The 20,692-nt window shown below is 37.3% G+C and overlaps 1 protein-coding gene across 4 annotated transcripts in view; it reads left to right on the top strand.

Annotated features, from left to right (window-relative positions):
• Positions 1-18,619, top strand: part of DDX46 (DEAD-box helicase 46) — a 73,488-nt gene extending 54,869 nt beyond the window's left edge. For 3 of the 4 annotated variants that reach the window (XM_041763103.1, XM_041763100.1, XM_041763104.1), the window contains 7 exons: positions 761-898; positions 1,217-1,366; positions 6,367-6,543; positions 8,556-8,774; positions 9,289-9,433; positions 16,119-16,192; positions 17,982-18,619. In XM_041763103.1, coding sequence (XP_041619037.1) covers positions 761-898; positions 1,217-1,366; positions 6,367-6,543; positions 8,556-8,774; positions 9,289-9,433; positions 16,119-16,192; positions 17,982-18,029 — 951 coding nt within the window. In that variant the 3' untranslated portion in view covers positions 18,030-18,619. The remainder of the gene's footprint in view (positions 1-760; positions 899-1,216; positions 1,367-6,366; positions 6,544-8,555; positions 8,775-9,288; positions 9,434-16,118; positions 16,193-17,981) is intronic. The other variant, XM_041763102.1, reaches the window with a different exon arrangement.
• Positions 18,620-20,692: the final 2,073 nt, after the last annotated feature.

Raw genomic sequence — 20,692 nt, 5'->3', positions numbered from 1 at the left:
GTGATAATTAGATATTCCTGAAAATATTAAGCCATGTTTTAAAATTTGTAGCACTTCTCTGATAGAGGCAGAGTATATTGTAGAGATGACTGATTGTGGTGTGCTCCCCTACTCCCAACTCTAGCTTTTGTCTTGCCTGAACCAAAAAGCTCCTGGAGACATGTGAAACCTTTAACTTTGGAGAACCCCAGGGAGATGATGTAGCTGACTTCATTTCTGTATATAAAAAATTTTTGTATGTGTGTATATATGTATATGTGTATATATATGTGTGTGTGAGTGTATGTATACATACATATATGCACACACACAAATGTTTTTATATCTTTTATTGGTCTTAAAAACTATGTGGAGGAAAAATTATGTGGAAAGATACATCCCTGAAAATAAGTAGAAGTTAGTTGGGGTAGAGTGGTGTTGTAGGTAGTGTAGGAAAGGAGTGCAAACAAAGGGGAAAAATAATGTATTATATTAAAATTTATTTCTATGACAATGCAGTTTTGCATTTATGTAAAATCATGTATTTCTACTTAGACATAAAGAAATTAGAAATTTTCTGGTTTCACATATATTTAGACATTAAACTTGGACATTTCACTCTGAGGGGTTAAAGAATTTTTAGTAGGACTCTTCTGTTGTTTAAAATTATTTAATAATGAAGCCAGTCTTAAGAGGATTTATTAGGTGGGTCAGATTCTATCTTGTGATCTAAATTAGGGTCATGTTGTTAGTGTCTGATCTACTTTTCATCCTTCATTAGGGTTATGCATATACTTTTATCACAGAAGATCAAGCTCGCTATGCCGGTGACATAATTAAAGCGCTTGAATTATCAGGAACTGCAGTGCCTCCGGATCTGGAGAAACTTTGGAGTGATTTCAAAGATCAACAGAAAGCTGTAAGTTTTTTTAACTCCCATTATTTTTATGCAGCTCATTATTGTGTTCTAAACTTCGAATATTTAATACTTGTAAACTTTGATAGAATTATTTTATCTCTTTAGGGAGGTGGGAAAAGGAGTGAAAACAAAATTCTCTTTCTTCAACTCAGTGTTTGTATAATCTACATAGAGTTCTTTTGTTGTTGTTCACACACTAGATGAAGTGTTTTTTGTTATATTGGTGTGCACTACCTTGAAAAATATTTAATGACTCCTAAATTCCTGAACACTGAGGTTTTGTAGTATGAAATTAACTTTTTTGTTTTTCCTTGAAAGGAAGGGAAAATAATTAAAAAGAGTAGTGGGTTCTCTGGTAAGGGATTCAAGTTTGATGAAACAGAACAAGCTTTGGCTAACGAGAGGAAGAAGTTGCAAAAAGCGGCTCTTGGTCTGCAAGACTCAGATGATGAGGATGCTGCAGTTGATGTAAGTGTCGTTTTTCTAAGCCCCATTCTTCCCAGTTGAAGCATTTGTTGCTTTCGTTCTGGAGGTCTTCACATTTGCTTGTTGAGAAAGCCAGTTCTTGCAAGCCTTTCTGGTGTGTGCCCTTCCCAACATTTTCTTTCTCTCTCTCACTCTCTCCCTTTTCTGTCTCTCTGTATATTCACGTATGCTCTACCCTATTTATGTATTTTCATAAAATGAAGCCATACTTGCCTTATAACCTTTACAACAGTCTTAAGTTGAAATCTACTCATTTTAGTAAATTCATTCTTGCTTTTTTTTTAATACATTTTATTTTTAAAGATGTATGTATTTGAGAGAGCAAGCAAATAGGAATGGCAGGAGAGGCAGGAGAGAATCTCCAGCATACCCCCTGTTGAGCACAGAGTCCAATGCAGGGCTTAATCTCACGACCCTGAAATCGTCCATGATCTGAACTGACTGAGCCACCTAGGTACTCCTAATTCTTACATTATTCTTTGATGGTTATATAATATTTTGTTATATGAATGTCCCACAGTTTAATGAATCTGACCCCTAATTTTCAATATGTGGGTCATTTCTACATATTCATATTTAGAATATAAATATACTTTATTATCATAAACTGTACTTCAGTGCTTATCCTACATTTAATTTTGCACATTCATTCAGATTAAGTTTTGAGGTTAAGTGTGTAAATGGTATTGCTAGTCTAAAAGGTGTATCTGATTTGGTTCTCAAACATTGTTAGATTGTCCTCCAGCAAAGTGAATACCAGTCTGCATCCCCTCTAGTTGTATGAAGAGTACCTGGCTCCCCATGTCTTTTTTTTTTCCCCCGTGTCTTTAATAACATTAGTACTAATATATATTTTTTAAATTTTATTTATGTTTCATGAGAGACACAGAGAGAGAGGCAGGGACGTATGCAGAGAGAGAAACAGGCTCCCCATATGGAGCCCAATACTCTGAGATCATGCCCTGAACCGAAGGCAGATGCTTAACCACTGAGCCATAATATTTTTATTTTTTAAAACTTAATCATTATAGAATATCCTCATTTACAGTAATACTCAGTGGGGCTCCTGGGTGGCTCAGTAGGTAGAGCATATGACTCTTGATCTTGGAATTGTGATTGCAAGCCCCACCCACATTGGGTGTCATAGAGCTTACTTAAAAAATAAAGAGCAATAATTGTTAGCATTTTTTGATTGTTACTAAGTGCCATGCATTGTGTCAAATGCTTTACAGGGATTATTTCATTTACTTCTGCACATTATCCATAGAAAGTAGATACTCAAGAGTATTCTCATGTTATAATTGAGGAGACTAAGACTTAGGAGTATTAGTCTTTTCAGGTATACAAAGCAATTAATGGGATGAGCTGGGCCCTATACCTAATCCATTCTTATTTTAGAGCCCTTGTTCTTAGCTAATGGCATTATTTGTGACCCAGTGAAGAGGGACCCTGAGGATTCAGCAAATTCAGTGTTTCACAGAGTATTCTTTGGAACCCAAAGAAGCTTGAGCTTTAGCAAAGGATGTTTTCATTATAAAATAATTTTGGAAAATCTTCCTAGTGTATACCACTGGTAGTGATATAAGCATATCAAAGTATATGTAAAGTCCTCAATTCAAGAAACTTGTTTAACTTTGTTTAACTCAGAAGTCCTGGCGATCCCTGGGTGGCTTAGCGGTTTGGTGCCTGCCTTTGGCCCAGGGCGCGATCCTGGAGTCCCGGGATTGAGTCCCACGTCGGGCTCCCGGCATGGAGCCTGCTTCTCCCTCCTCTTGTGTCTCTGCGCCTCTCTCTCTCTCTCTCTCTCTCTAGGTCTATCATAAATAAATAAATTAATTAAAAAAAAAACCTCAGAAGTCCTCCACATTTGATCATTGATCATAGTTGTGGTTTTGTGTTGTTTTTTGTTTGTTTTTTTAAGACTTTATTTATTCATGAGAGACACACAGAGAGAGAGAGAGAGAGAGAGAGAGAGAGAGAGAGAGAGAGGCAGAGACACAAGCAGAGGGAGAAGCAGGCCCCATGCAGGGAGCCTGACGTGGGACTCGATTCCGGGTCTCCAGGATCACACCTGGGCCGAAGGTGGCGCTAAGCCGCTGAGCTACTGGGGCTTCACTGCTTTTTGTTTCTGTTTTTGTTTTTTACATATTCTATTAAACCTTAGCTCAGGACACAATTTTAGAATCAGGAATTCAATCTGATCTAGTCATTTGAGGAATTTGAGGCCCAGAAAAGGTATTTGGTCTACAACCACATTGGCTGTTAGGTACAAACAGCAGCAGACCCCAGATCTCTCACTAACCCTATGCCACTTCTTTCTAGTATACCATACTGGCATAAAATTTAATTAGGTCAATGTTTTAGTTATTGGTTATGGTGTAACAAATCAATCCAAAACCTAGTAGTTTAAGACAAAAAACATTTATTTTCTTACATTTCCTTTAGGGTAGAAAAATCAGGAGCAGTTTAGCCTGGTAGTTCTGGCTTAGGGTCTCATTGAGGTTGCAGTAAAGCTATTGTCCCAGGCCGTGGTCATCTGAGGGCTTGACTGATAGAGGATCATCTTCTTTTGAGATGGCTCACTCACTGTGCTGTTGGCAGAATACCTCTGTTCTTTCCTCTGCCTGTGTGTCCTCACAATATGGCAACTGGCTTCTCCCAAGGTGAGTCAGCTAAGAGAAGGGGCAAAGAGGAAGCCTTTAAGGCCTTTTATGACTAATTTCTGGAGTCACACTGGAGTTAATACTTTATTCTGTCTCTTAGAAATATATCACTAAGTCCAGCCTACATTCAAGGAAAGGCTCCACGTTTTGAAGGGGAAGAGTATTAAAGAATTTATGAACTTGCTTTGAAATACCTCAGGTTTTTGAGGGGAGGAGGAGCAGAGGGAGGAAAGAGAGAATCTTAAGCATGATGCACACCCAGTGCACAACCTGACTCAGAGCTCGATCTCACAATCCTGAGGTGCATGATGCAAACAGAAATTAAGAGATGCTTTAACCGACTGAGCCCCCAAGCACCCCCAAAAATCCACCTCAGTTTTTTTTTTAAATTTTTTTTTTTTAAATTTATGATAGTCACAGAGAGAGAGAGAGAGAGAGAGGGAGAGACATAGGCAGAGGGAGAAGCAAGCTCCATGCACCGGGAGCCCGATGTGGGATTCGATCCCGGGTCTCCAGGATCGCGCCCTGGGCCAAAGGCAGGCGCCGAACCGCTGCGCCACCCAGGGATCCCCCACCACCTCAGTTTTTTAATGTTACTTTGAACATTATTTCAAATCTCATTGTATGAAATATATCACTTCTTTCTCTGGTTAATTTTTTTAATATATATTTATTTATTTTAGAGCATACGCATGAGTGGGGAGAAGGGCAGAGGGAGAGGTAGAGAAAGAATCTCAAATAGAATCAGCACTGGGCATGGAGCCCTATGTGGGGCTCAATCTCATGACCCTGAGATCATGACCTGAGCTGAAATCAAGAATCAGATGCTTGGACTAAGCCACCCAGGCACCCCATCTAATTAATTTTTAAAACCCTAAACAAGCTCTTCTCTGCATTTGAGATTTAGTAGATAAGTCCTTATAGCCTAATTTAAGTATATAAAGGGATTTGCATCTCTTTAGTTGGCATTGTCAATAGTCACTGTTGGGCAAAAGGCGTCCTTAAAAGATGCTTATAGATAGATATGTCCAGCCTCAAGATGACCCGGTGGCACTTGGACTGAAGAGCTGAGGTATTCACGCTTTGTTTTTGCTTTGATGGATAAACCAAACCTTAACTTGTTTTCCTTTTTTGGCTCAAAGGAATAGTGCAATAAAGCCTTCTTTTCTGGGGGATCCCTGGGTGGCTCCGTGTTTTGGTGCCTGCCTTTGGCCCAGGCGTGATCCTGGAGTCCCAGGATTGGGTCCCGCATTGGGCTCTCTGCGTGGAGCCTGCTTCTCCCTCTGACTATGTCTCTACCTCTCTGTGTGTGTCTCTTATGAATAAATAAATAAAATCTTAAAAAAAAAAAAAACAAACTTCTTTCCTGATTCTGTTACCCAATTTTTTATTTGAGAGAGAGAGAGAGAGCATGAGTGAGGATGCACAGAGGGAGAGGGAGAAGACGACTCCCCATTGATCAGAGAACCGGATGTGGGGCTGGATCCCAGAATTGCGGGATCATGACCTTAGCTAAAGGCAGAGACTTAACGGACTAAGCCACCCCGGTGCCCTGTTACCCTATTTTTAAGGCAAATCCATTTACACTTTAGAAGTTGGAAAGGATTTTGGGAGCCCCATCTTAGGATCATATACCATTCCCCCTCAGAGCTTATTGACTATATTTTTAGTTGCCCACTGGCCTTTAGTTACTGCCCTTCTTCCAGCCTCTTTCACGGCAGTTTAATTTTGCCTCAAAGCTTGAGCCCTGAAGCATCTCAGCTGCATTATGTTGGGTACTCTGTCTTTTTTTTTTTTTTTTTTTTAATTTTTTACTTATTTATGATAGTCACACAGAGAGAGAGAGAGGCAGAGACACAGGCAGAGGGAGAAGCAGGCTCCATGCACTGGGAGCCTGATGTGGGATTCGATCCCGGGTCTCCAGGATCGCGCCCTGGGCCAAAGGCAGGCGCTAAACCGCTGCGCCACCCAGGGATCCCGGGTACTCTGTCTTGACAGCACATGGTCCTCAATTGCTGAACTGGCATGTATATTCTGGACCACTTAGGACTGTGTTCAGTAGATTCATGTGGCATTGTATCTCTGTTTTTTCTCTCTTTCTCTTTCTTTATCCTGCCATAGATACCTGATTTTTTAAAGTGTGCCATCCTCAATAATTACCTGGTCTATTTTCCCATTGATATGTGTGTTTGAATTAACATAAATACAACTGTCTAAATCCAGTCATTTGGTAGAAATATTCTTTATTAGTTTCTGTGGATATATCTAAATTGGTATTTTTAATCCAATTTTTATTAATCCTTTTTTTTTCTTGTTTAGATTGATGAACAAATTGAAAGCATGTTTAATTCAAAGAAGAGAGTTAAAGATATGGCTGCTCCTGGAACATCTAGTGTCCCTGCTCCAACTGCAGGAAATGCTGAGAAATTAGAAATTGCTAAGAGATTGGCTCTTAGAATCAATGCTCAGAAGAATTTGGGCATTGAGTCTCAGGTATTAAGTAATTTGTTCCGAGTTTTAGTCAGTAGTTTTGTCAGCACAAGTGAACAGGTTGTTCTAGATGTTGAGTTAGCAGGAATTTAACATTAATCTAAATACAGAATTATTTAATTATTGCATGTGGATGATTCCTCTAGTATGGTTAATGGAGATCTTTTTTGTTGTTGTTGTTTTTGTTTTTGTTTAACTGAAATCTTAATGCTTATTTTAGAATGCCTAACTGAAGCATGTTAGCTGTAGATAACTTTTATAAAATAATATTCTGATTGATCTTACCAAAATCTTAAGTAAATAACTCCCTTTTCCTTTTTTTAAAAGACTTTATTAATTAATTAATTCATTTATTAGAGCATGAACAGTGGGGAAGGACAGAAGGAGAGGGAGAAACAGACTCCCAGCTGAGCAGGGAGCCTGATTCAGGGTCAATCCCAGGACCCTTGGATCATGACCTGAGTTAGAAGCAGAAGTTTAACTGACTTACCCACCCAGGCACCCCTGCCTTTTTCTTTCTTGATTTTGTTTTTTTTAAAGATTTTATTTATTTATGTGAGAGAGAGAGAGAGAGAGAGAGAGAGAGGCGGAGACACGGGCAGAGGGAGAAGCAGGCTCTATGCAGGGAGCCCCATGTAGAACTCGATCCTGGGTCTCCAGGATCAGACCCTGGGCTAAAAGCGGCGCTAAACCACTGAGTCACCAGAGCTGCTCCCCCACCCCCCTTTTTAAAGATTTTATTTATTCATGAGAGACACAGACAAGGCAGAGGGAGGAGCAAGCTCCCTGATGGGACTTGATCCCAGGACCCCAAGATCACTTCTTGAGCCAAAGGCAGACGCACAGCCACTGAGCCACCAGGCATCCCGCCATCTTTCTCTTGAGAGCTTTTTTATTAAGTTAATTTTTAACAAATTATTATCAGTTAATTTTTAACTAAGAGTAAACTTTCTAGCATTCCCAAATAATAGTTTGTTAATTTTAACAGTGTTTTGGAGATTTTGAGTGTTTGTGGATTTATAGGGCCCTCTCTCCAGTAGGCTGGATAGCTTCGGGAATAGCTGGAAGATCCAAGCTAGATACTAGTACGTTTGACTCAGTGAGGCAGCCACAATCAAGGCTTAGAGTCTCGGGTTTCTGTGTTGTTTAGCCAGTGAGAATCATGTGTCTGCTATACTCAGGCCTGCACTTTCTCTGGAAACAGGGATTAATGCACCTAATATAATATTCCCTGGGATTATTACTGCTAGTAACTCCTTATTTGTGACATCAAATAGCCCTACCTTCTCATTGTTAAAAAACCTTGAGGTTTGAGTCCTGTATTACCTACAAAATTCTGTCCACATTAGGCATATAGTCAAATTAAGTCCAAATTAGAAAGGTTTGAGTGTAAAATAAAATTAGAATGTCAGTCATTTACCATAATTTAATGAATATTGCCTTGGGCTATGGGGAAGGAGGAGCTCAATGGTGGTAGTGGACAAAGATTCTAATTTAGAGGAAACTCTTAGGAGCCACAAAGTTATATAAATGATTTTAGATATATTTTTTAAAGATTTTATTTATTCATGAGAGACACAGAGAGAGAGAGGCAGAGACACAGGCAGAGGGGGAAGCAGGCTCCACGCAGGGAGCCCAATGTGGGGCTCGATCCCAGGTCTCCAGGATCACGCCCTGGGCTGAAGGCGGCACTAAACCGCTGAGCCACCCGGGCTGCCCGATTTTAGATATATTTTACTATATTTGCTATCAACAGTTACCTAATTTTCTATGATCCAGTAGAATTTTTAATGATAGAGTTGAGTGTTCTTTAAGTGTTCTTTATTTTCCCATCAAAGTAAGGAAGATAGATTTATTATTAAACTATTAATATGTACTGCTAAATTGCACATGAGTAGGACTCTGTATTAGAAAGGTGGTTCTAGTTAGTGGCTTTCCAGAGAATAATTTGTGGTAGGATCGTTGATCTTGTCTCTGCCCTCATTTGAGATTTGACTGTAGGTCTTCTTTAACTGCAGGATGTGATGCAACAGGCTACCAATGCAATTCTCAGAGGTGGCACCATCCTGGCTCCCACTGTGTCTGCCAAAACCATTGCAGAGCAACTTGCTGAAAAGATCAATGCCAAGCTCAATTATGTGCCTTTGGAGAAACAAGAAGAGGAAAGACAGGATGGTGGACAAAATGAGTCTTTTAAGAGATATGAGGAAGAATTAGAGATCAATGACTTCCCACAGGCAAGTAACAGTTTTAAACCTTTTTAAAATCATGGAGTAGAAACTCTTGCTTCTTTAGGAACAAAAATTTCTTCTTAAAAATCCATGAACATATATTTTTTTAAGATTTTATTTATTCATGAGACACACAGAAAGAAAGAGGCAGAGGGAGAAGCAGGCTCCATGCAGGGAGCCTGATGTGGGACTTGACTCAATCGTGATATGGGACTCAATCACAGTACTCCAGGATCATGCCCTGAGCCAAAGACATACACACTTAACCCCTGAGCCACCCAGGCATCCCTCCACGAACATTTTAATAGCTACTCTTTATCTAGATGAGGAAGACAACAATAGAAGTTGTATTTCTATGAATATATTCTAGGTGCATTAGGATCTAAATGATTTTATGTGAAGGTATCAATTATATTCTTAATATTGACCGTAATATTATTTAGCCAACCTATTCTGTCAGTACACCAGGGATTTGTTCTATTGTAAAGTGATTTTTCCCCCCCCACCCTTTCTTTCATAGACTGCTAGATGGAAAGTTACTTCTAAGGAAGCTCTGCAAAGAATCAGTGAATATTCTGAAGCTGCAATTACAATCAGAGGAACGTATTTCCCACCTGGCAAAGAACCGAAGGAAGGAGAGCGGAAAATTTACTTGGCAATTGAAAGTATGTATTATTGGTTCTGTTGCCGCCTTGAATTAGGTCAGAGTTGATACAGATGTAATAGAAATGGAGAGAATGTAAAGTCATTTCTAGAGAGGATAAAAATAACATGTATAAGAAAATAGTTCCATATATCATTTAAGGTCTTTATTTAGAAATTCAGGATATATAGAAAGGTGAATGATCTTTATATAGAACTCTTTCAGTCTTGAAAATTCAGTCACATTAGAAAATCACTCTAAAAGAAAACATGTATTTTAAGGACTAATATGTTTATTATTCTAATAAGAATATTCTGGCCAGAGTTTAGGTTAGAAAGTAAATCAGTAAAAAAAAAAAAAAAAAGTAAATCAGTATATTAGTTCACTTAATGAATATTTATCCAAGCAAGTATTCTCTGTGAAATTATGCCCATAAAAGTTCTTGCATATCTTTAAAAAAAATGAGAGGACAAAGAATACCATAAGACAAAGTGTATAAGATATGTATTACCTAAGACTGATCAGATTTGCACTTTTTTTTCCACCCAGATTTATCTTAGAGACTGTGTGTGAGAAAGTGTGTGCAAGTAGGGAGAGTGGCAGAGGGAGCAGAAAAGGGAGAGAAACTCAAGCAGACTCCTTGCTGAGTGTGGAGCCTGACATGGGGCTTGATTTCATGACCCTGACTGAGATTATGACCTGAACCTAAACCAAGAGTCGGACACATAACTGAGCCACCCAGGCACCCCAATCAGATGTGCTTTATAACTTTATTTCACACATTCATGAATGAGTTTAACAGTTTCCTTTTTGATTTTCCCCCTAATGTAATATTCTCCTGCATAGTAGGACAACTTGAGATCAGTGACTTTCCTTCATTTATATTTAATCTGAATATCTTTGTAATAGACTTAAAAGTGTAGACCAGCCGCATCCTCTTCATCTATTTAATGAACTAAATATTTTTTGGATACTGTTTTTGGAGCTGTGGAGAGGTTGATTCTGTGTGTTCTGTACATTCAAAGTCTGCATACATGGTGCTTTAAATGGTTTTGATGGCTGCCGAGAAGCCGCTCTCATATCATGTATTACCTCAGGCACTGGCCTAGTTACTTTGAGGTGCATACATCACTTCTGACAAAGAAGCCTTACTTCATCCCTCTTCAGCACTCTGTAGCTCTTTACCTATTTGTTTTTCTTCACAAGTACTCATCACATAGAAATTGTAGTATATTTTTATTTGTCTATGTCCCCCCTACTAGAGTTATAGGAATGTAGTGACTTTGTCGTCTGTTCTCTTCCCAAAGCAAATGGTTAAACACTTGATAAATTTTCTGAGTAATACATCTAATTAAGCCCTATAATCACTTGTCTTCAGAATACAAAGTATTATTTGACAGGCATATCCTCTATTTGATCTATTTAGAGCTGTACTGTCCAGGAGAATGCTCTGTGATGGCTATGGAGCACTCAAAATATGGCCAGTGTGACTAAAATTTGTAAATTTAATTTTTTATTAATTAAAATTTTTGTAAAGGAATTCATTTTTTATTTTTTTTAAAGTAATTTCTACATCCATCATGGGGCTCAAACTCCTGATGGCAAGATCAAGAGTTGCATGCTCCACTGACTCAGCCAGCCAGGACCCCCAATTTTTATTAATTTAAGTAGCCACATGCTTGGCTAGTGGCTACTGTAATGAATAGCTTTCCTCTAAAGTTTGTGGTTGGAAAGATCATTGGAAGGTATTTAGATCCATTGAAAGTGTATTGTAAATAAGATTTGTCTCTTAGTGACACAGTTCTTGTTATATTTTGGCATTTATTTAAATTTGTGAAGACTTTATAATTTTACGGAAGTTCTTTACTGAATATAACCTACAGATGATTTACTTACGTGTTAGGATTTGATTCTTTCCAGGCCAAAACAAGGAATCCCACAGACATGACTAAAAATTGATTAGTGCTGTGCCTGTTTAGTCACTTTCCTTTGAATCGGTGACCTCAGTTGTTTTTGTGTGGCATCTTAGCATAAAAACACAAGAAGAGAAACACATGTGCAATGTATCCCATCTACCCCTAGGTAGAAATTGTTTCCTGGCCCAAAGTGCGAGATGGGGTCAGAGTATATTAAAGCACTGAAAAGTGCTGTTGCCAAGATTCTGCTGGTTGGGATGGTTTTTGCTTTTTCTTTAATCATTTTCTTTTCTTTTCTTTTCTTTTCTTTTCTTTTCTTTTCTTTTCTTTTCTTTTCTTTTCTTTTCTTTTCTTTCTTTCTTTTCTTTCTTTCCTTTCTTTCTTTCTTCTTTCCTTTCCTTTCCTTTCCTTCCTTTCCTTTCCTTTCCTTTCCTTTCCTTTCTTTCCTTTCCTTTCTTTCCTTTTCTTTCTTTCCTTTCTTTCTTTCTTTTCTTTCTTTTCTTTTCTTTTCTTTTCTTTTCTTTTCTTTTCTTTCTTCTTTCCTTTTTCTTTTTTCTTTAGTTTTTGCCTAATTGCTATAAACTTTTGATTAGCTTTTATAGTTCTCATACAGTTGATTTCAGGTTTTTGCAAGTTTATTCACTTTTTGTCAAAGAACAGGCTTTTGGAGTTCCAGGCTTCCATTTTCACTGATGCCCTCTCACTATTGGACTTCTTAGGTTAATGATGAATTGTAGCAATGGGGAAATTCAGATGTACCCTTTGTATGTTCCATTTTATTCCCATTCTGCCATTATTTTATGCATATTTAAAAATTCATGCATATTTAAGATTTATGTATATTTTTAAATGGTATACAAAAGATGTAGAGCTGGAACTGAGCAAATTGTCTATTTTTGTTTGTGATTGTGACTTTAAGTCAGGTTTTTAAATGCGTCCTTTTATGTGTCCTGAAAGACTTTTATTCTGCCAATGACTGTGTGTTTCTAAATCATATGATACTCTTCCTTATTGTGTAGTACAATGAGGATCGCTGGTACCTAGTTCTTTAAGGAGAAAAAATTACGCTGACATCTTTCTGTGCTTGGAACTGGACAGGTCTTTCCTATTCCAGTGTTCTTTAGGAGGACGTACAGGATGGAGGAGACACAGTGTCATCCAGTGGAATCTGATGATAAAACCCTTGGTATACATGCAATCATACTTTTATTTTCGGCTTAAATATCATGGGTGTCATTTAAGCAAAGCCAATACTTTTTTAAATGCCTGCCTTACAAAGAGCTGAATCAGAGAGAGATATGATTGTTTGCTTTGAAAAAGGATCCTTTATGTAGTTTTTGAATTTAAAGGTAATTATGTTTAGTATAGTATAAATATATCAGAGTTCATCTTACATATAATTTTATCAGAACTTATCTCCTCTACTGCCAAGTGAAGTGAGAAGCCCATAGCTTCTGCTTAACTTTTGCAGTCACTTCGAATGCTGGTCATTTCTTTCCATTGTCAGTTTGTACTTAGGAAATAACCTCTAATTTTTATGATCTAAGCCAGCTTTTTTCTCCCCCTCTGTAACAAGACAATCTTGTCAAAAATGAATCTTTAGAATTCTAGAGCCATAGTGATGCTAAAAAGTGGAGATTAGTAATTAAAATGATCCAAAGCTTGGAGATTTTCATAGATGATTAGTTTTTTAAAGGATTTTTTTTTTTCTTAGTTTTTGAAATGCCAGCCAAATCAACTGAACTCTAATAGGATGAAAACAGGTGTTGGAAGGAGCCTAGTGTCATCTGTTTCTAGTTCTGTAATTGGAGGGACCCTACTCCCTGGCTCCTTGGAGGCTCTGTGTGGCTCAGCGGTTTCAGGCCTCCCACCAGGCAGCGAGAAGGAGAACAGGAAGGACTTATGTGCCTAGCCATCCTGTATAATTTATGGCCTGTTTTGTGACCCTCTCTTTTTACTAGTGGAGAATCCCTTAAAAGCAGCCAGAGTTGTTTTAGGACCAATGAAAGGAAATGCCTCTTTTCCATGGCAGCTTATAAACATATGTAACCTATTACCTAAAGAAGCTTTATAAGTCAAAACTTTAAACTGGTCCAAATGGTCAGGCACTAACTTAAGTAGGAAAATTACTTTTCTACTTGAATTTAGGTGAGAGTGTCATTTTCTTTCTTTTTAAAACAGCACAGAATATCAGCAAGCTTCACACCAGTTCATTCCAAGTGTAGCATATTTTCCTCCTGAATTTCATTTTCTTTGTAATTTTTAGTCTGGCTTTGCTCTTGATTCTACTCTTTTGTTTACTTTCATCCACCTCTCTTCTCTTCCAGCACCCACAGCTTTAGAATATGTGGTTGCTGGCTGGTGGAGGTGTAGGATTTAGATTAGATATGTTGCTATGTCTTCACCCATATTCCCGACTCTTTCCTTCCTATTGTTAAACTGTTTCTTCTTTCTCCTCCCCTTTCTCTCCTTCTCCCTTCCTTTCCTCTCTCTAGGGTCAAAAAAGGTCATTCACCTCTAATAAGGGGAATTCTTGTAGCTTGTTTTCCTCTTTTGGTTTTCTTACATAGAATGATAAATATATAGTTCTCTACATTGCATCCCTAGTTCTCCTTATATTCTTTAACATTTCACTCCTCATCCTTTAATTTCTAATCTATTGGTCCAGCTCTTTCATTTTTATGTGTGCACAGTGCTACCTATTGTTTTTATTTTTATTTTGTTTATTCACTTTTTTGGGAGAGAAAATTTTAAGCAGACTCCACGCCAACGCAGAACCTGACATGGGGCTCAGTATTATAACCCTGAGATCATGATCCATGCCGAAATCAAGTTGGACAATTAACCGACTGAGCCACCCAACTGCCCTCCCTTTTTAAAAAACTTTCATTTCTTTGTTTTTATTATTATTTTGTGTGTGTGCTACCTACCTAGACTTAAACCTGCTCCCTGGCCTTGTCCCTTGGCTTCAGATCCCTTCACATGACCACCCTTCATAGCTCTCTTGTGTCCATGTCTCCTTTACTTCTGGTTCATATTTCCATTGGCCTTACTGATATTTCCAATTAGATGTCACATGAGCACCTCAATTACAGCAAAATCAGAAGTGAATTTCATCCACCATTACTGCTGATAATACCTGTTTTTGGATTTGGTATCTTCCTTATTACTTTATTTATCTCTCAACTCTTAGTCACTTAACTCTGCCTAGAGAAGTGAGGGAGAAGTTTTTGTAAGAGTGATATTTAAAAGTCTTTTTTTTTTTAAAGTCGTTCTAACAGACTATTTCCTATCTTCTCATTATGTTGTAATATCTTTACAAGTTTGTTTTTCTCATAGTCTGCAATATCATAAAGAGCATGAATCAGTTCTTTGTATAATGAATCTCTAACACTGTATCATATATGATAGGTGCTTAATGTTTCTTGAATTTAATAACTATGGATGAATGTGTCCAGAGTGCTTCATCCTCTTGGCTATCTTACTAATGTTCTTTTACACTCTTTTCCAACCGCACTATACTTCTCTTCAGGAATTAAGCATGCCTTTTTTTTTTTTTTTCTTTTAAAGGTTTATTTATTTATTTGAGAGTGAGAGAGGATGAGAGGGAGAAGGGAAAGTAGGGAAGGGGAGGGAGAAGCAGACTTCCCGCTGAGTGGGAGACCTGATGCAGGCTCAATCCCAGGACCCTGATAATCATGACTTGAGCCAAAGGCAAACACTTAACTGACTGAGCCACTCAGGCACATATAAGCATGCCTTTCATTAATTTGTACTGCTGCACGTGGGATTCCCTTTGCAAAATATTCCGTGGCATAACTTCTTCAATGTGGCTAGTTCTCCATCTTAAGGAATATAATAAATGCCCAATAAATATTTGTTAAATAAATGAACCAAGGAATTTATATATGTATTTTTATAATTATATTTATTCATGAGAGACAAGGAGAGAGGCAGAGACATAGGTAGAGGGAGAAGCAGGCTCCCTATGGGGAGCCTGATGCAGGACTCAATCCCAGGACCTGGGATCATGCCCTGAGCCAAAGACAAACACTCAGCTACTCAGGCACCCAGGCATCCCAAGGAGTTTATATTTCTCTTCAACTTTTTCTTAGTCTCTTTTAGACAAAGTGCTAATCATCTTTTCTTTGGTCTTTTTTTTTTTTTTTTTTAAGATTTTATTTATTCATGATAGATATATAGAGAGAGAGGGGGAGAGACAGAGACACAGGCAGAGGGAGAAGCAGGCTCCATGCAGGGAGCCCGACGTGGGACTCGATCCCGGGTCTCCAGGATCAGGCCCTGGGCCAAAGGCAAGCACTCAACCGCTGAACCACCCAGGGATCCCTTCTTTGGTCTTTTTAATCATACCAAGAACTCTTTTTTTTTTTTTTTTTTTAAGATTGATTTATTTATTTGAGAGAGAGAGAATCTCAAGTGGACTCCACCCTGAGCTTAGAGCAGGATGGGGGGCTCAATCTCACGACCCTGATACCATGACCTGAATCGAAACAAGAGTCGATCGCTTAAGTGACTATGCCACCCAGGTGCCCTATACCAAGAATTCTTAACACTACATGTAATGTGATCTCACTGGTTACATTTGAAACTCTACAAGTAATTGGAATAATAATGTGGATGACATTCTACCAAGTTCTGAAAGGCTATCTTGCCAGGTAGTACAGTGTTTCTAAAAGTCATCTACAGTATTTCCTACTGGATCTCCATGACATGGATAAACATTCAGTGTAATTCTAGTAATACGAATAATGTTTTCTTCTTACTCACCAGGTGCCAATGAACTGGCTGTGCAGAAAGCAAAGGCAGAAATCACCAGGCTTATAAAAGAAGAACTGATTCGGCTGGTGAGTGAAAACCTCAAGGACTTATTTATTTGTTTTAGTAAATATTTTATTGAACTATAATATAAATTCAAAAAAGTACACAATTCTAGAACATACAGGTTGATGAATTTTCACAAAGGATGCACCATGATGTGATAACTACCCAGATCAAGTAACATGGTACAATACCAGCATTCCAAAAACCTGGTACAATACCAGCATTCCAAAAACCTGTCTCATGCTCTTCCTGTCACTGTTCCTTTCCCCCAAATGTAATGGTATTCTGACTTTTAACCTGGTAGATTAGTTGCACCTATTTTTGAACTCCATATAAGTGAGATACATTACTGTATACTCTTTTGTATCTAGTTTCTTTTTCTTTTTTTATAATAAATTTATTTTTTATTGGTGTTCAATTTGCCAACTCACAGAATAACACCCAGTGCTCATCCCGTCAAGTGCCCCCCTCAGTGGTATCTAGTTTCTTTGACTCAGCATTACTTGGAGGAACTCCATATTGTTGCTTGTAGCAGTAGTTCATTGTCTTTCACAGCTGTGTAGTATTTAATTTGTGAATATACCCACAATTTTTGTATTGACTTTGGGGCTATTTTGCTTTTTTGTTTTTATGAGTAACACTTCTGTGAGCGTTCGTTAAAAAAAAAAAAAAAAAAAAAAGATTTATTTATTTATTTAAGAGCGAGAGAGGGTGCCGGTGACAGGGGCAGAGGGAAAGGGAGAGATAGTCTTAAGCTGACTCATGCTGTGCATGGAACGAAATGGGGCATGATCTCACAACCCTGAGATCACGGCATGAGCTAAAATCAAGAGTCAGATGCTTAACCAACTGAGCCACCCAGGGTTCTCTTTTCTGAGAATTCTTTCATGTCTCCTTTGTACATACAAGTATGCTTTTCTCTTGGTTATATGCCTTGGAATAGAATTGCTAATTATAGGTGAATATAGTTAGCTTTACATAAATTTTGCTAAATAATTTTCCAAAGTTGTTATGACTTGGAAAAGACATTGTTTTATAGACCACCATGCCAAAGAAAGTGAACACATTCCAGTGTCTTTTTTTTTTTTTTAAAGGCTTATTTATTTACCTTAGAGAGAGAGAGTACACTAGCAAGGGAAGGGGCAGAGGGAGATAAGCAGATTCCCAGCTGAGTGTGAAGCCTGCCGAGGGGCTTGATCCCACAATCCTGAGATCATGACCTGAGCCAAAATCAAGAATCCAGCTGATTAACCAACTGAGCTGAGCCTCCCAGTAACTTGCCCCCAACCCTGTGTCTTTAGTGCCAGTCGAAGCTTGTAAACTTCCTATAATATGTGTTTTGGGTGAGGACCCTTTGAAAGGAGGCTTTGTCCTTTCTCTACAAATGTTTTTTGTTTTTTGTTTTTTTCTTCAGAAATTCCCCTTACGGAACTTCCCTTGAGGGGATAAAAAGTTTAAAGAATAAAAGATACACAAAACAGAAAGGAAGAAGAAAAACCTTTTTTCCCCCTTTTCTTTTGAAAAACAGTCTTTTAATCAAGTTCTTTTTAGTCTGTCTCACCAAGGAGTGATAGAAAAAGAACCTTGATGCTACCACCATTAATTGATTCAAAGCTATTGTACAAGAGTAGTCACGTGAACACAAAGATGATTGATTATTAAAGAATTTTTTCTTCCTTGGTATAATAATACTAACATTTTCTGTTCTAAATATCTGATAATGCTAGGCATTTGGAAAAGAAGTTTATTTGACATGTGTTCCTTTTTTTTCCTTTGCTTTTTCTGACCATGTATCTTTTTTTTCTGTTGCAGCAAAATTCATACCAACCAACAAATAAAGGAAGATACAAAGTCTTATAAAACATCTGGAAAAAACTTTTTACCTGTGCTGGTCTGTGATACATGTGGCATTTGTTGTCTCCAGTTTACAATGTATTGTATATTATCATTTTTAAAATTCTGTCTTGCTGATTTTTTTAAATACATGAAACCAGTATTTGCTAAAGAAATCTTCTTTCAGTAAGTACCACCAGAATTATCAAACTGTATTTAAAACAGGCCTGTTTTCAGAGTATGATATCCTTTAATGTAAGCTTTAAATATCAATATTTTAAATATCTGGATAATATTCCAGAAGTTTAAAAAAATGGAAATATTTGGACTTTCTTATTGACAGTAATAAAGTACACAAGTCACTAAGGAGCTCTTCACCTTATCCTCTTGAAATGAAATTCTGATCATCTTCTCAAAAAAAGGTAAAATTCTCTAATTTGTGTCCCCCCCTTGAGCTTAAATTGTACTTGACTCAGTGGAACAATATGAACTGGATATAAGAATGTTATAATAGAATTTTTACAAAATATTTCAGTTTTTGTTTCAATTTTAATCATCATAAATGGGCAATAGTTGGACTGCTTTTTGGTTTTGTAACATTAAAGATTTGTAGTATAAGAGTTTTTGCATTTCTTTACACTGCAAAGAGCTTTAGTATTTACTCCTTTTAGGTTCCCCTCACAACCTCTAGCTCTGTGTCTAGCTACTGACTCTTTTTTAATCTTCCCTAAAAGAAAGTGATTTATAGCCTATAAATATTAATGTTTCCTCTCTCCTCTGAAGCGTTTGTTTATACATCTGTACATAAATAGACACTGCTAATTTTAATCCACATTTTCTCCAGGATTATTGAGTAGGTCATGAACTTTCTTTCTTAAAAATTTTCAAGCATAATGGTACCTGTGTTGTAGACTTAGATTTAAAGCATCTCTCGGTGAAATCTAGTTCACAAGGAGTCATAAATTATATCTTTGACCCCCTCAGATATATTTCCTGAATATTCTAATTTAAATTGTTATAATTGGATCACCCAGTATTCTTTTCAAGACTGCTGGTGTATTAGAACTTTGTATTGTTGTCATTTCTTGAAAAAATAAAATTTCTAGGAATTAAATAGATATTTCTTAAATTAAGAGATATAGAAGTTTCTGAATATTCTTAGAATTTTAAAAAAAAATAAAGCTTACTAAAATATTAATTGTACAATAAGTGGTTAAAATGACAAGGGGTATCAATCATTATTTCTTCAATATAGTTATTCTTATTGAAAAACTAAGATGAATATAACTGGGAAATACTCTTGGATCCCTTCCATATCTACTTTCTTTCTTAGGAGAAGAAAACAGACAAAACACAACAAGAGAACCAAATAAACCGTTTACTCTAAAGTGCAGGCATCTTGGGTTCCTTTCTCCCCCTTCCCCCAGTTTATTTATTTGCTTATTTTTATTACCTCTGGATAGTTTGGTTCTTTTGATAGAATATGTGGCAGTCTCACATTGGTGACAATTGGTGCTCCCTTTAGCCTCTGGATCACTTTGAGATTCAGAGTTTTACATCATTTTAGCATTACTACCTTTATGTTTGTATATCTAGTTGTAATAAACCACTGATAGTATTTTGTCCTGAAGTGAAACACATTTCTCTGTTACTACATTTTTTAGTGTCACACTGACTCTTTGATTTTTAAAATTTGAATGATGTACAGACTCATTTCTTTTTTTAATACAGTATCAATATTTGCTCATGTTTTCTAAATTCCTTATAAAATAAAGTTAATTCAAACTACACTTTCTTGAAATCATCTCTGCTGAAATGTTTTATGCTGTTTTCTCTAATTTGGTTTACATTGGTAGGCATGTGAGAGAAGTACTGTACTCTCCGTATCTTTATTTAAAAATTTGAACAACCTTACCACCGAGAATTTACAGTTCTATCCAAAAATATCTTTCTGAAGAAGGCTTGTAGTCTTAGATTATGTTCGTGTTTGGCATAATACAGGCAATAGGTAAAATAATAGTTCATGTGACAGTTGGCACTTCACCACAGTGCACTCATTTTACAAAATGGAAGTATAGAATTTACCAAAGATGGCTAAGTTCCTTCCAAGTCCTTGTAGACGCTTTATTATTTGATATGTTTCATTTCTTCTTAGCTTTGTCAGTGTACAAATGGTGGTCAGCTAGTAGCACTGTACACCAGAGACTGCAGTCCTTCTTCTGAGGCAGGCAGCCCCTACATGTGAAGTGTTTGGTTTGTTTGAGCAGAACCAGCCCTTTAGTACCTGGTGTTTATAAATCCTATAAAGCCAGTTGTGAGATCGGCTTCTAAATAGCATATCAGCACTTTAAGGATCACAAGCTAGAAAGCAAAGACTCCAAAATTGTAATTTAGCTTAACCTATGATGCCTTCCTTTTCTTCATTAAACCAGCTAAGATTCTTTAGTGACAGATAACATAGTGCTTAAGATAGGAACTAGGGGGAAAATGGCATTTGAATTCTAGAGCAAAAAGCTACATTTGGTTTAGTAAAATGTTCTCTTGGTGTTTTATTGATGATGGATGCTAAGCTCTTATAGCAGGCAAGAGTTCTAAGTAACTAGCCCAGTGTGATCCTTGAGATCAGATGCTTCCTCTTAAGATTTGAGTCTGGAGCTACTAGTTCTTTACAGTTTGGTACATAGTTTTTT

This window comes from Vulpes lagopus, chromosome 7 (genome assembly GCF_018345385.1).
Source record: "Vulpes lagopus strain Blue_001 chromosome 7, ASM1834538v1, whole genome shotgun sequence".
Lineage (NCBI taxonomy): Eukaryota > Metazoa > Chordata > Mammalia > Carnivora > Canidae > Vulpes > Vulpes lagopus.
The sequence above is the reverse complement of the archived record's forward strand: the minus strand, read 5'-3'. Positions and strand labels throughout refer to the sequence as shown.